At 47.7% G+C, this 14,658-nt stretch overlaps 1 protein-coding gene across 7 annotated transcripts in view; it reads right to left on the bottom strand.

Annotated features, from left to right (window-relative positions):
• Positions 1 to 4,289: 4,289 nt before the first annotated feature.
• Positions 4,290 to 14,658, bottom strand: part of Usp7 (ubiquitin specific peptidase 7) — a 55,694-nt gene continuing 45,325 nt past the window's right edge. For all 7 annotated transcript variants that reach the window (XM_006992115.4, XM_076577897.1, XM_076577894.1 and 4 more), the window contains 18 exons: positions 14,128 to 14,272; positions 13,654 to 13,784; positions 13,275 to 13,409; positions 12,746 to 12,847; positions 12,443 to 12,548; positions 11,700 to 11,792; positions 11,550 to 11,617; positions 10,682 to 10,782; positions 9,572 to 9,725; positions 8,995 to 9,062; positions 8,447 to 8,555; positions 8,278 to 8,355; positions 7,589 to 7,689; positions 6,899 to 6,998; positions 5,406 to 5,525; positions 5,186 to 5,257; positions 4,973 to 5,063; positions 4,290 to 4,605 (listed from right to left, as the gene is read on the bottom strand). In XM_006992115.4, the coding sequence (XP_006992177.1) occupies positions 4,499 to 4,605; positions 4,973 to 5,063; positions 5,186 to 5,257; positions 5,406 to 5,525; positions 6,899 to 6,998; positions 7,589 to 7,689; positions 8,278 to 8,355; positions 8,447 to 8,555; positions 8,995 to 9,062; positions 9,572 to 9,725; positions 10,682 to 10,782; positions 11,550 to 11,617; positions 11,700 to 11,792; positions 12,443 to 12,548; positions 12,746 to 12,847; positions 13,275 to 13,409; positions 13,654 to 13,784; positions 14,128 to 14,272 (1,881 nt within the window). In that variant the 3' untranslated portion in view covers positions 4,290 to 4,498. The remainder of the gene's footprint in view (positions 4,606 to 4,972; positions 5,064 to 5,185; positions 5,258 to 5,405; positions 5,526 to 6,898; positions 6,999 to 7,588; positions 7,690 to 8,277; positions 8,356 to 8,446; positions 8,556 to 8,994; positions 9,063 to 9,571; positions 9,726 to 10,681; positions 10,783 to 11,549; positions 11,618 to 11,699; positions 11,793 to 12,442; positions 12,549 to 12,745; positions 12,848 to 13,274; positions 13,410 to 13,653; positions 13,785 to 14,127; positions 14,273 to 14,658) is intronic.

The raw sequence follows: 14,658 nt of genomic DNA, 5'->3' as shown, positions 1-14,658 counted from the left end.
CACACTCATCACAGGAGGGCAGTGCTGCACCAGCTGACAGGTGGAAACCCAGGCCCCTTTACTAGAGAGGCAATCAGAAACTCGGGTCTGTCTCCCTGTAGCCCCTGCATTAGCATGACATGAAAAGGTGTGCACGTGTGAGAAGATACACCGAGTGTGGGCTGGAGCCTTGGTGGGATGGTAGCATCTCCTGGCATTTTCAGGCTGGGATTCCTGGAAGCCTGAGAATCAGGGGAGGTACATTGCTCCAGGCCAGCAGCTCGCTCTAGACCCCAGGGAGGCTGGGCAGCTGATCTAGCATCTGCAATGGAGGCCCTGAAATGATTGGAGACTGCTGGACTTCAGAAATGGAATGTGCTACAGCTGCAAGCCGTAACTGCGTGGAAACAGGCCTGACACCAGATCACACCGCCGCAGTGAACTGTTGGACTTCTGAGACTTCAAGACATGGATGGGATGCCAAGTCAGCACAGGCCTTAAGAGGACAGAACTTGTCTCGAGAATCACCTTTACCTTGAACTACTCAACTCCAGCTTCCCTTGTTCAGATTCCCCACCCCCACCCACCCCCACCTCCCCAGGCAATGTGTTGGCTTTGTCTTATATTCTAGACAGGTCCAGACAGGAATGTCTCAGTCCCAGGACAAAACCAACTGTCACTCCACATCACTGGACTTCAAGGTTCTGCCCAGACTGACCCCACAAATCAATCACAGGTTTTGGTGAGTACTGTAACAGCGGTACTGATGCTCAGTGTAAAGCTGCTGACCACACAGTGAAGCCTCTAATAGTAGGTGCTGACACTCTTCCAGGCTTCTGTCTCTAGCCAACTCACCCTCTGGGTCAGAGCCAAGAGTGAGTAGTCTAATCCCACTCAGCCCTATCACGGAGCAACAGGTGGGTGTGGTGTGGTGTGGTGTGGTGTGGTGTGGTGATGGGCATGTCTGGTATCAGCAGTCACCAAGGCAGGCTTCTGTGCCCACTCCCGGCCGACTGCTGTCAGCTCTGCCCAAGGCCACCCTCGGAATCTGCTATCCAGCGAGTCTAAGGACAGGGAGAGGTCTGGGCAACTTTTGATGTGCCCCTAGCTTCGGTCCACACCACTGACAGGAGGAAGGTTGACCTTGTCCCTTCAATAGTAATGAACCCCAATGCACTCCCTAACTTCCTCAGCCTCTTGCTCTACTGAAGAACTGAGCTTAGAATGTCCAAGAGCCTTGGTGCTCCTGGCTGGCAGGGAAGATGGGTGAGCTCACCTCAGAGACCATGGGGCTTCATGGAGACTGCTCTCCAAAAGTACAAGCTGGGAGCCAGCCAGCAGCACATGTCTGTGAACCTTGGAAGGGACAGACTACCTCTCATACCTACACAACTTTGCTCCTAGAATGTTCTGAATGGATGGGGGACCCCAGCTTGCAGGCCCCCTCACAAATCAGCAGCACACAATCACCCATGTCCACCAAGACTAAAGGTCATGAAGAGACTTGGTCTTGATGGAGCTTTTTGTCTGCCCAGGAAATGAACTCTCTTGGGGTTTCCTTCTGATTGTCACAGGGTAAGGAAACTGGACTAGGGCTGTGCTAACACAGGAGGCACACGTGATCAAGTGACTGCCCAGTCCCTTGGGAACTGATTAGCAGCCACAGGCAGCCGGAAACTATGCAGTGAAGAGTGGACACAGAGCCTCTACCATAGCTTCTGCCTGGCAGCAGAGGGTAAACAGCCTGGCAGAACCCAGGCTATACCATATAAGGGTGCACACCCAGAAACAGCCCCAGTTCCTGCAAAAACACCTGGCTTTGTCCCTGGTCACCTTCTTCCCCCTTCAGAGGCTGCTAGAGCCTTCCCTCGGTGCTAGTGGAAACCTGGTACCACTGCCTTAATGCCACAAAGCTAAGAGCCAGCATGCAAGGATGTGCTGTTGAATGAAGACAACCCTAGCAGGCAATGTACCTTCAGGGTTAAGTTCCTGTAGTTTTATACTGGGTCTCAAGTAGCTCAGGCTGTCCCAGAATCTGCTTTGCAGCCAAGAATGGCTTTGAACTCCTGATCTTCCTGCTTCTACTTCTTTAGTGCGGGGATCACAAGTCCGAACAACACATCAGCTTCACAATCCTGAGCAGAAACACATGGCCACCATGGCTGCAAGCCCTCACTGAGGTCACACTCTGGCCACCACTGTGGGTGAGGACTCCCCTACATCAGCAGCCACATGGCACAGAGCAGAAGGAGCTGGCATCTTCAGAGGATTAGAGTGAGCAGGCTGGAAGACAGCTGTTCTATAAATTTGAAAATGTCTTCTACCTTCCCCACCCTAAGTCAGGCAAATGAACTCAAGACTCAGTATTTTGGGAGCTGGGAGTGAGTGGAAAAATGAAGGCAGCACACAAGAAACACTACAAGAAGTTCTTTGAAAAATAGTCGTTTAATATTTAAGGGAGAATAGAAATCGTGGGCACCTAAGACTGGCCAACCCCCAACAAGCCCTCCAACAGGAACACCTTGGAGTTCAAAGGCCAACATTGGGCGAGCAGTCCTCATCGCCTTGCCTGTACCTGCCAGTAACTTCTCATCTGCGCAAGGCCAAACAAAGGGCCCAGTAGGATGAAGGCCTACAGGGCCCCCATGATCTGCTCTTTATCCCACTGATCTGTACAACACAAGTTATTGGAAGGCACACAATTCATAGTGCAAAAGGAAAAAGGTAGCCAGGGTGTAGGTGGCTCAGAACCAGGCCAGAGGTACCCTCCCCCTGGGTACCTCCTCCAGAGACCTCCAATTTCCCTAGTCACTGAGTATGTGCATGGGCCCCAGCTGAGGACTCTTGCATTTTCCTTAGATCCGGGGGGTGAAGCCCAGAGCCTTGCACACACTAGCCCAGTCTCTACCATTAGCCACATCCGGAACTCTGGACAGGATCTATGTAGCACAGGCTGATTCGATACTCCTACCTCCACTTCCTGACTGCTAGGATTAGAGGCCTGTGCCTGCCACTACACCTTACAAAAACCTTGTTTCTCAAGCTCAGATGTCAGAGGCCAAAACCAAACTGAAGCCAGGGCTGGGGGGGGGGTCACACCTTTAAGCCCAGCATTTGGGAGGCAAGAGGCAGGTGGATCTCTGAGTTCAAGACCAGCCTGGTCTACACAGCAAGTTCTAGGCCTGCAGGGCAAGACAAAAACTGCCACCCAATGGAAAAATCCAACAGCTGAGAAAAATACATGGCGGCTGAAACCCTGACTCAATGCAAGGCTCCCAGGCCTGTTTCCAGGAAGAGTATACTCATCCTCAGCTTCCACAGCACTCACTGGATTATAATTTTTATAGAAAATTTTATTCAACATACAACATTTTCCAGCAAAAAGGCAATATACAGGAGAGTTGGTGTACACTGCTGCTACAGAAACAAACAGAAGTATTGGGGAGGGAGGGAAAAGAAGTGTGGCTTGCTGATTCTATTTGCACTCAAAACTAGACACGCAGCTGGCATTAGCTCCAACAAAAAGGGAAACGAAAGGATCAAATAAAGCTCCGCACATGGCGTCCAAGTCGGCCAAGGTCACTTGCACTCACCCAACAGAAAAAGACCTCCTCCCAGGGGCAAATTGTACAGGTTTCATTCATTAAATATACAATTTCATTTTCCTTTTTTTCCTTTTTTTTATTTTATCTTTTTTACAAAGTCAACAGCTTACTAACCACTAGCGAGCATGCGCTCTTGCTAAACGGCTCTCTCTCTCTCCTCTGTGGCCCGCCCGTGCACTCTGTCCTCACAGAAACCTAGAGTCTCTCTCTTTCACCTGCTCAGATCATTCCGTTTGCCAAGAGGCAACAGAGTAAACCTTAATTGTATCGAACAATGTTCTCAGTGTATAAAAAGACCCCTAGCTGTCAGCACTGGATCCAGTGCCTCGACTTTGCAAATGGGCTGCCGGACAGTACTGGCTGACCAAGTGAGACATTTATTGAAAAGAGCCCAGGCAGCTGAGGAGAGGAACCCCAGGAAGGGCCAGCAACGCACACAGTGAAGGAGAGTGCTTTTGAGTACGGTTGTTTCTCTGGTCTGCCTTTACAGATGCACACAGGTCACTGACAGTCTAACTGAAGGAAGAAGTTGGCCTGCCTAGCTCTAGCTGCAGAGCTGTGCAGGACCCAGGCAGGGGGCCAGGCTGCCTGCACCAACCAGACACCTCTGCCAGGGACTCGCATCTTAGGAACCTCTTCTCCCATGATGCTGATGGTTGCCTTGCATTGTGGTTACCATAAAATAACTCTCATTGGCATCCAAGCTTTATAAAAACACCTTCATTTTGCTCAAAAAGGGCAGTCAATAGATACAGAGAAGCCAAACTGAACAGCCTCAACAAAATAAAATTAACATCAGCAGCAAATCCTCTTGCTGGAGACTTCGGCTAGAGTGCACGTGTACCAAAGTTCTACGGCTGTTAAAAAGGGCACACACCCACGAGCTGTCCCTCGCCTTGGACACGGGAAGGAAGTCAGTTGTGGATTTTAATTGCCTTTTCAAGGTAAGTGTAGCGACTCCTCTTTGGGGCTTTGTTGAAGTGGTCGAGCCCTAGCCAAGGCCGAGGATGAGACATGTTACCTGGCAGGGATAAAGAACAAACCATTAAGACTCCAGGTTCTTGGCTACCACCAGAACCAGTCTCCACCTTAGATGGCTGCTCAGTCAGCTGGAGCCTAGAAGTGCTCATTAACACAAGCTGACATGGGACTGTTTATTTAGATGCCTCTTTCCAACTCAAAGGCTAACACACAGTCCCAGGGGGAAGATGAAGTAAATCACCCACACCTCCATCCCATTTATAGCACAGCAAGAGCCTTAATCCTTGGAAATGCAGAGACCTGACCTGTGGAGATCTCGCTCAACCCCAGGCTGCTGCCTCTCAATGGCTGCACATGGCTTCAAGACCTATAATCGGAATGAAGGCCCTCTGCTGAGAGCCTCTTACCAGGTTGTGGCTCAAAGTCCTTCAAATTCACTTCATACTCATCTTCGTTGATGTACTGGTGCCGGCCCATCATGACAATTGCAAATTTAAACTAGAAAACAAAAGCAAAACTCCCCATTATCTTCTGCTGCTTGCCAAGCAGCTCAGCTGCCTCAGCCAGGGTCAAGTGGTAGGCACTAAGGCCCAGTCAGGTTCCTAACTAAGAGCACAGACCTTTTCAAACTCCTTTTCCTGGATATCCAGCAGGCTCTGAATTCGCTTCATCACTTCTCTGAAATGCTCACCCTGGGAAGACAAGACAGGTGTGCTCAGATAGCAAAGGCCCATCCCCCGAGCGTGCAGTGCGGTATGGTAGACGCCAAAGCCAGGGCTGCCTGCCCCAGCAGCTGAGATCAAGTCTTTCAAAGACACGGGGTGCTGACAGAACTCTTACCTGGTGTATTCTCAGCAAAAATGGAATTCCAAAAGTCCCAAACACCTCTTTGTGGAAATGCGCCACTGTGATTAGCATCTCGTTCTCCTTATCTATGTCTACCTGGTCCAAAGGTATTTCCTGGAGACACATTTAAACACAAAATTTCCTTTAAGTGCAGTTATTATTTAAATTCTAACCTGACACTCAATGGATAAACTCCCATTTAGATCCAGATGACCCATAAACTGACAGGGGTGAGTAGAAGATGATCTCTCTCTCCCCTCTCTCGCGTGCGCACAGACACAAGCACACACACACACAGTGAAGGGGCTTCCATTATATTACGTGCTGGCTCTAGAGACCCACAAACACAGGCCAGGACGGAAGCCCCCGAAACTCTGAGTCACTGAAAACTCTTCTTCTATCAAATTGCACACTGTCGACTGATTTGTGAGTGTATGCACACATGCCTGCTAGTGTGCATGTGGGGTCAGAAGACAACCTGCCAGTTCTCTCCACCTAACATGTGTGGGTCCAGGAGATCAAACCCAGGCCATCAAGCTTGGGGTGGGAGAGCACCTTTACTAGCTAAGACATTCTGTCTGCTGCCAAACTAATTTTTTTTTAACTTTTTGTTGTTGTTGTTGTTGTGTTTGTTTGTTTTTTCCAGACAGGGTTTCTCTGTGTAGCTTTGTGCCTGTCCTGGATCTCGCTCTGTAGACCAGACTAGCCTCAAACTCAGAGATCCGCCTGGCTCTGCCTCCCGAGTGCTGGGATTAAAGGCGTGTGCCACCACCGCCCCGCAATTTTTTTACTTTTATATTTAGCCTAACTATGTGGCCCTGACTGGCCTAGAACTTGGTATATAGATCAAACCGGCCTGTCTTTGCCCCGAGGGCTGGAAGCCCTGTGCCAACACAACAATGGTGCCAGCACAGGGGCTGTGAGCCCCTGGGGTTCTGGTCATCACACCACTGAGCCATTCTCTAGTCCCACTGTTGCTTCTCCAGAGGACCAGGTTTGACGACACAGCAGCTCACAACCACCCCTAACTCCAGCTCCAGCAGCTCTGCCGTACTTTTCTAGACTCTGCATTCATGTGGCACAGATATACATGTAGGTAATAAAAAAAACAAACAAAACCCCTGGGCTCTACCACAGCTGGCTCGAAATTATAGACAAATGTGGGCAAGACTCCCCTCCAGAGCACAAAAGCAGACAACAGTAGTTTGGGATGAAGAGGCTCTGGGGATGGAGGGCGCCAATGGCTGCACAAGGCACTGTGCCCAGCACCATCATGTGCACACTCAGCAGGGCCTACATTATTCTATGCTGTGTGTATTTTTTTCATGTTACAGCATTTTTAAAGCTTGGAACGAAATTAACGTCATTGAGAACTGGTGAATGGAACAACTCCAGCTACGTTATACAGCCCATAGTGGGATCCACTCCAGTAGATGGGCCACGACCTGCAGACCCATTGGTTCTGAGGCCAGCAAGGTGGCAGTTACCTCTATTCGAAAAGTTCGACTTGTTGCAGGAGATAAACATTCTAATAGTTCATCCTCTTGATGTACACCAATAATTTTGTAGCTCACAATTTCTAGCAGCCTAAAAGAAAAATGGGACAATGAAGTATTTGTATTCATGTAAAGATACAAGAGGAGGGCATGATGATGTCTGTTTGCTCAGGAGAAGGAACTCTGGGTGGGCATGATCATAGCGTTTGTCCTTTTGTTATTAATTTTTATAGAAGAGCAGTCACCGAGTACAATAGAGGCTGGGCAGTAACCAGATAGAGTGCTGGCTGCTGTCTACTAAAATTCCCCAGAAAACACTTTAGGGAACCAAACAGCCCCAAAGCCACCTGTCTGTGAGGCAGCACTAAGGTAAAACCATAGAAACATGCCCAGACCCAGAAAAGCAGAATCTGGGGCCTTGCTTTACATCTGAATGGAGGCTACAGCAGAAGCGCCTCGCCCACTCAAGATGTGTGGACCCCACCCACCCCCAAGCACCTTGGAACCCACTGTTCCTCTGCTACCAATGTCACCCCCATTTACTACAGTTAAAAGAAGACAAGAAGAGAGGCTTGGCCTCTGCAAACAGCAGCTGCAGAAGGATGGATGGGGCTGCTGGCTTTCCATCCTGTTCCTGTGTGGCTGGCTGCCCCACCCTCCTGCAGCTCGGGAGATCCTTACCTAAGTCTCCCTGATGCTTTGTCCCCGAGCTCCACGGCCTTTTTACATTCTTCTAACAGGTCCCGGACACAGCCATGCTTGTCTGGGTATAGTGTTATTTCCTAAATGACAGAGTGTTACAAGTGCTTTAAAGAAAACAGATTTCTGCCACAACAAACCCAAGAACTTCACTAGTTCAAGTTGGGAAGAGGGGTGAGATATCACTCAAAGACCCACCCTAGCAGCCCCTCGACTGTGGATTCTCTCATGGTAGTAGGACCACCTCCTCCAAAACCACTATAGATCAGAACAGTTTCTGAGAAATAATCACCCTAAGAGCATTCCTGTTCGCATAAGGAGACAGAGGGCTGGTCCTCACAAACGGCACCAGTAAGTTGGTGGTTAGATCCTCACCAACACTACAGAAATCACAATATTTAGGTCTCAATTTTCAATTCTGATGCAGCTGGAAGGTAAAATGGCCTAGTAACCAAGCAAGTATGATTTTTTTTTTTTTAAATGGATATGGCATAGGGGTACAGCCTGGCTGTGTATCGTGACCTGGCTCTGGGCCAGGGGCCATGGAGACACCTTAAGCTCTCACTTCTGATTTTCAGGGCCTCACCACATGCTGGCACTGAGGGAGTGCTCCCTCTGGTGGGTTTTAGTTCCAGGGCTCCTAAAGAGTGACGTTGCAAAGAAGCGCTCACCTCTTCCCTAAACTGGCTGTTTAACCATATACACTTAAAGCTCCTTCTGTTCTCAAAGTCCGTGATCTTCATTTTAAGCTGTTGAGACAGAGACAAGTGTTCAGACAGACTCCCTCTGAGAACTCACCATCCTCCCTTTATCACCCGGCCACACTGACGTGACTCATACCTGCTGGTAGTAAAGTTTCTTAGGTTGTCTTGGCTTGAAGAATTGTAGAAGATCTCTTAAAGTACCTTCATAATTATGTCTAAGAGGATTACCTGGGCCATCTCTATAACTATAAGAAAACAGCATGTGAATAAACAAATTGTTTACTGGTCTACAACACACACCAACTGAGAATAAACAAACACAAACAGCTAGCTGTGCACTGTCTGAAACCTGTGCACCTACCTAGCCCACTTGTGTCCCCAGACCTGAGTTTCTCAGTATATGAGGGACAGAGCACACAGAAGACTCTGTCGCTGCATAGGACCTGGACCCAAAGAAGCATGACGGGTCAACCAAGATCAAACACAATACTAGAGAAGGTGAACAGACTTGACCACCTCGGGTCATGTGGTTAAGAGAGAAGTGACGAGCCACCTGGCTTCCAAACGAAGAACGAATACATGCAGGTGACCTAGCATCTAGTCAAGTGTCCACACGAGGTCTAGAGGAACTCACTCACAGGGAGGAGGAGCAACCACAGAGCATCCAGAGTGAGCCTCACTTACCCTTGAGACTTGAAGAACTGCAGCAGCATGGGGTCTGTGTTGAGCCTCTGTGCAACTGTCTTTGCAACCTAGGAGAGAGAACCAGAAGGGGGGTTGGCACTCTGGGGAAAGGCAGATGTGTGCTCAAAAAACGTGGGGTGATTTAGTTCTATTTCCATAGAAATGTGATATACATGGACAGCCTGAATTGAAATTCCCTATTATCCATAACAAAACAACATTCCTCAGTACAGGGTTTTCCCTGTTTTGCTGTACATATTTATATAGCACAATGCTGACTGCTAAAAAGTGAATATACTGTGATAGGTTCTATCAAAATTAGTATTTCTCTCTTTAGATATATATATACATCATTTCTCTGTGCTATGGACCTTTAAAGTCAACAATTTTAATTTTTGAGGCTTCTTGCTGTGTGTGGAGCCCAGAGAAGCCGGAAACTCACAACCTCTGTCTGAACTAAGTCAATGCCACCCAAGCAAGGTGCTGTCTTCCGTATGAAGCTGTTAGACACTTTCTTTCACAAATATGTGTCTTCTAGGAAGGGCAAATGAAGTAGCAAAGAGCAACTGTTCAATACCTGAAAATAATTCATCCTATTTGATAACGTAACCACAAACCCAGGGTCATTGGGGATTGTTTTATCACAGAAGATGACGTCGACACGGTGATAGAGATCTCTGAAATATTCTTTTGCAGTGGGTAATTCACTGTTATCGTTTTCAGGGTCATCCCTGGGGAGGAAAGATTTTTGCAGACTGCATCAGGAGGGGCAAAAGGCAGCATCATTTAGACAACAGTGTAATGGAAGACAGAGTGCTCTCTTTGAAACCTGCAATGACTCTGCCTCAGCTACAACAAGGCAGAAGAAAGGCAAGTGTGTGCCTGGAGAGATGGCTCAGAGGTTAAAAACATTTCCAGAGGACCTGGGCTTCACCCCCAACGCCCAAGGGATGGCTCATAATAATCTGTAATTCCAGTCCCAAGGGATCTTAATACCCACTACTGGCTTCCACTGGCAGCAGGTATACACATTGTGCACAGACAAAATATTCATACACATAAAAATAAAATCAAGAGATGCCAGTACTTGTGGAGGTTCTACAGCAAGACACTCAGTACCAGCTGCTTCCCCAGTGACTGCAGGACAAAACACCCTCCTACAAACAAGCTCCTTTGTAGCACAGTGCATTCAGCTTAGGCTCTGACTAGCAGCCCACACCTGCAGCTTTTATCCACTATCAGGCTGCTGGACACTAGTATCGCAGGTACATACCCACAGGTACGGATGCAGGCAGTGAAGGCCAGCCTTGATTTCAGAGTATCTTACTCCATAAAGATCCCCACTTTGGTCCCTACAGACATTTGTCGGACATCAGAGAACATGGGTTTGGGAGATAGGCTCTGACAGAGCCCTGAATAATCTCAAACTTGCTATGTAGCTCCTGGGTCCGCCAGTCTCTACCTCCCAAGTTCCAAGATTACAGTGCTCACCACCTTATCACCAAGAGAACTTTAAATGAGGTTAAGTTTCACTGTCCCGAATATCAAAACCTGTAACTAGCTACTGTCCAGAATGAGGACACTCCACTGCAGCTCAGAGCATAGTACAAATGTTTGCTGGACTGCACTGATTAAAAAAACATTTGATAGGCATACAAAAGAGATGGAAACTGTCAAAGATACATACTTCTGAAACACTATAATGTCACCATCCATCAGCTCATCAAGGGCTTTATCAAGAGATACATCGTAGTCCTGAATTCTCTCTGTCAAGTTCGGCTTAACTTCCTATAGGGAGAAACAGCAAATGGTTACATTTAAGAGCGTCTGTTATGACGAGATTATTATTTATGCTTTCTCTACATTCCTATCTATTCATCTATCTGTTGTGTGTTTTGCTGTAATTTGAGACAGGGTCTCCTTGTTTCTTTAGGTTGGCCCTGGATTCCTGTGCTCAAGCAATCATCCAAACAGCCAGAACTCCAAGCTCACATGACCACCACACCCAGCTTATGCACACTTTTATGAAGTTAAAATACAAGCGGAAAAAAAACGAAAAGTAAGTATCTAATGATCACCAACACCAAACAGGTAAAAACTACCATTTTTTAAATGTGAAACAGGGTGTGTGTGTGGTGGGACATACTTGTAATCCCAGCACTTGGGGAAGTAGACACAATAAGATTAGGAGGCCAAAGTAGCTATATATAAGCGAGTCTAAATCCAGCCTGGGTTACATGAGACCCTGTCTCAATAAACCACAAAACCAAAACAAGCTGATATTTCCAACTAAAGAGTAGAGGATCTGGTGGGGGTGCACACCTTTAATCCCAGCACTTGGGAGACAGAGGCAGGTGGATCTCTCTGAGTTCAAAGCCAACCTGGTCTACAGAGCAAGTTCCAGGACAACCTCCCCTCACCCCCAAGCCCCCACAAATACACACAGAAGACAACCTAAATGAACTACAGACTAAGCAATATTAATTTGCTAGGCAAGCAGAACATCCCCACAAGCAGAAACAATACAGTGATTACAAGGGAAAAAAAAAGCAAACCTCATAGAGGATAAGGCTAGTATCCTGGATAAATCCTGCTCTGTCACACATAACTGGGAGTAAGTCACCTAGGGTAAAGAAATCTGTTAAATACACAGCTGTAATGTAGCCAGCAAAATCTAGCGGGAAGGAAATGCAGCCAGAACTTACGTATTTTACAGGATATGGGTGTGTAGATATGTCCACAGTAATTCAAGCTCCGTGTTTTAGGATCATACATCTTCAAAAATAACATTACATCATCTACAAGTTGATGAACAGGCTGTTAGGATTTTAACCCTGAGTATGTCTGAATGCTAACAAGTAAGCTTGGGGTAAGTGATGTCCCAACAGTGAGCTGTCCCTAGAAGTAGCAACAACACCAGGCTCCTTCAGGAGGCTGATCCAGTGATGGCAAAGGTGCAGCCCACAAATCACACCTGGGTAAAGCACTCCAGAAGACAGTGAAGGAGACACCAGTGCAGTAAACTGAGACCTAGCGCTGACTAGCTAGACCAGCATCCCAAAGGCTATCTATACCCAGCAGTTGAGTGGTGCAGCCACCTCATTTAGTGGCAGAACCAGGACTCCTTCAGAACTCCTTCACACAGGCTGTGTGGCCCTAAGGTGAACCATTTGCCAAGTGACCTAACACATGCCTGCAACTCTGCCCTAACCTTCACACCAGAGTGATGAGCACAAGCCAGCAGCCAGGATACCACAGCACCACTGCTGTCTGCTCCCTCTGCCAGGAGACTCAAGCTGAGCTGGTCTCCTGTGGCTTCCTTAGGAGCCCTCAACATGGAAGGGACTGAATGAGTTAACATGGAGGTACCAGGAGATTATTCTCCAAGGAAGAAAGGTTCAGACCTCTGATCTGAACTCAAAAGTAGCAGGCACCTGTGGGCACTTACGATCTTTATCAAACTTGGGTAACGTTGCTCCACTAGCAGCCAGCTCAGGATCAACTGTTTCCAGGAATATTGTCCATGGGTTTTCATTATCACTCAGTTCAATCATCTATTTCCAAAAGAGATGGCGGTTTTAGAAGCTTGCAATGGCCTAGGTGGCAGGATGACAACTATACTTGAGTAGTGCAGAGCACGTCCAGCTCTACTGAATCAACCCAAAGGGACACACGGCTGCTAACTGCAGGACCAGAGCCTCCCGCCGAGCTCCACACTTGGAGATACCCAGGATCTACCAACAATATTTACTGTTTTGTTGCCGTCGGCTTCATTATCTAACATCGCTGGCCGCTTTGTTCCATTACTCCTTGCTTGCATAGGCCATAATCGAATTTGATCTTGTGGAAACCCCTGAAAAAAAATCCAAAAGTTTATTAAAATAAGAACCATATATTTCCATCTTTATCAATTTAATGTTTTTGTGAGTAAAAGGGAAGGGGGTTTGACTCAAAACTTTTTGTCCCACAGCTTGAACCATGTGCCTCTGACCTCACCAGGACCACTACTACACCATGGCTCACTCAGCCAAGAGCCTATTTTACCAAAGACCGGTGGTGGCGGCAGAGGAACCAACAGTCTCTACCAGCCCTTCTCTGATATCTGCTACAAGGCTAGCTTTAGGACTGAAGGAAGCACGTTCTGAGATTCACAGACTGTGAGCCAGGTCAGGAGCTCAGCTCAACATCTCCTTTTCAGAAGGGGCCCAGACAGTGACCACCCAAGGTAGCAGGTCTCGTGTTATCAATGGCCTGGGTGTGAGCAGAGGAGCTATACCCACCATGGTCTGGGAGAGGCTCTGAACAAACTCTGCCAGGGAGGAGTTCTTCAGAACCTTGAACACGGTGTACTTTACTTTCTCCTCATCGTACATGTCATTTCCTTGGTGGCCACAAAACTGGTCCTCTGCGACTATCTGAAGGCACACAGAGCCAAGCTTACAACCAGTGAGACACGTCACCCTGAGCACACTCCAATCTCAAAAGGCCTCAACCACTCGCCTCACCACCTACAGTGAGCCCTTGCAGCTAGACCAGATGCCCAGAATGCTCAGCACAGGCTCAGCGCACTGCAGCGCCAACAGGAGCTGCTGAGAATAGACAGCACAGACCCGGGGCATGCAGTGTCAACACAGCCGTCTCCCAAAGCCTGAGGCTGACCTGCACTTGCATGTAGAGATGGGCTTCCTGCCGCTCCTTCCGCTTCTGAGCCTCGATCCTTTTCTCTTCTTGCAATCGTTCCACCAACTGCTGAGGAATATCATGGTCGGTAACAGCTTGTAACACTTCACCTGCAGGACAAATGCATCTTCTTTCACCTGGTGCTGACTCTGCTTTCCCTCCTTACAAGAGTCTCAGGTTAGGTCTTCATTAAAAAACAACAACCTAGGAATGTGGAAGGTCTTGGGACCGTGTGTTCACTTCAAAGCCCACAATCTCAATGCAGTTTGCTTTTGGGGATAGAATGATGGAGATACAAAGAATAAGGGGGAAAAAAAAGTATGGCCAGATACTATGGTACTATACTTTATGGTACTGTATTAGACAAAGAGCCCACTGAGGCAGTGAGAGACTCTTTGCAGAACTCTCTCAGTTTGCCATACTACGAGGATAACACAAGGCACTGGTACTCACTTAGCTTTGATTCCCTGATGTACACTAACATGTAGGCATTTGTGCAGTGTCGAACAGATAGGTCATCATCGTGACCCCCATAATTGTGCTCAATAGCTTCTTCTTTAGTACACCTGGATACAACGTCATCATCAAATTTACACCACTGGAAGGAAAGCAGGAAGACAGATGTTAGTAGAGAAACAAACCCTCCTACAACACCCAGAGTGCTTCTCTCTTCCTTGTTCAAAATTCAAATGCCCACTGGTACTGTTTGTTACCTACTCAAACAGCCTGCTTCTGACTCTGGACCAATCGTTAGCATACTGCCAACACTTTGGAGAATTAAAGGCACAGAGTACAATTAAATGAGACATTTTAATAAGTAACTCCAGCCAGGCGGTGGTACACGCCTTTAATCCCAGCACTCAGGAGGCAGAGGCAGGCGGATCTGTGAGTTCAAGGCCAGCCTGGTCTACAGTGAGATCCAGGACAAATACCAAAACTACAGAGAAACCCTGTCTCGAAAAACCAAAAAGTAATTCCATAATG

This window comes from Peromyscus maniculatus, chromosome 8, assembly GCF_049852395.1.
Source record: "Peromyscus maniculatus bairdii isolate BWxNUB_F1_BW_parent chromosome 8, HU_Pman_BW_mat_3.1, whole genome shotgun sequence".
NCBI classification, from domain to species: domain Eukaryota; kingdom Metazoa; phylum Chordata; class Mammalia; order Rodentia; family Cricetidae; genus Peromyscus; species Peromyscus maniculatus.
Note: the sequence above shows the minus strand (reverse complement) of the source record. Positions and strands in the feature narration are given on the sequence as shown.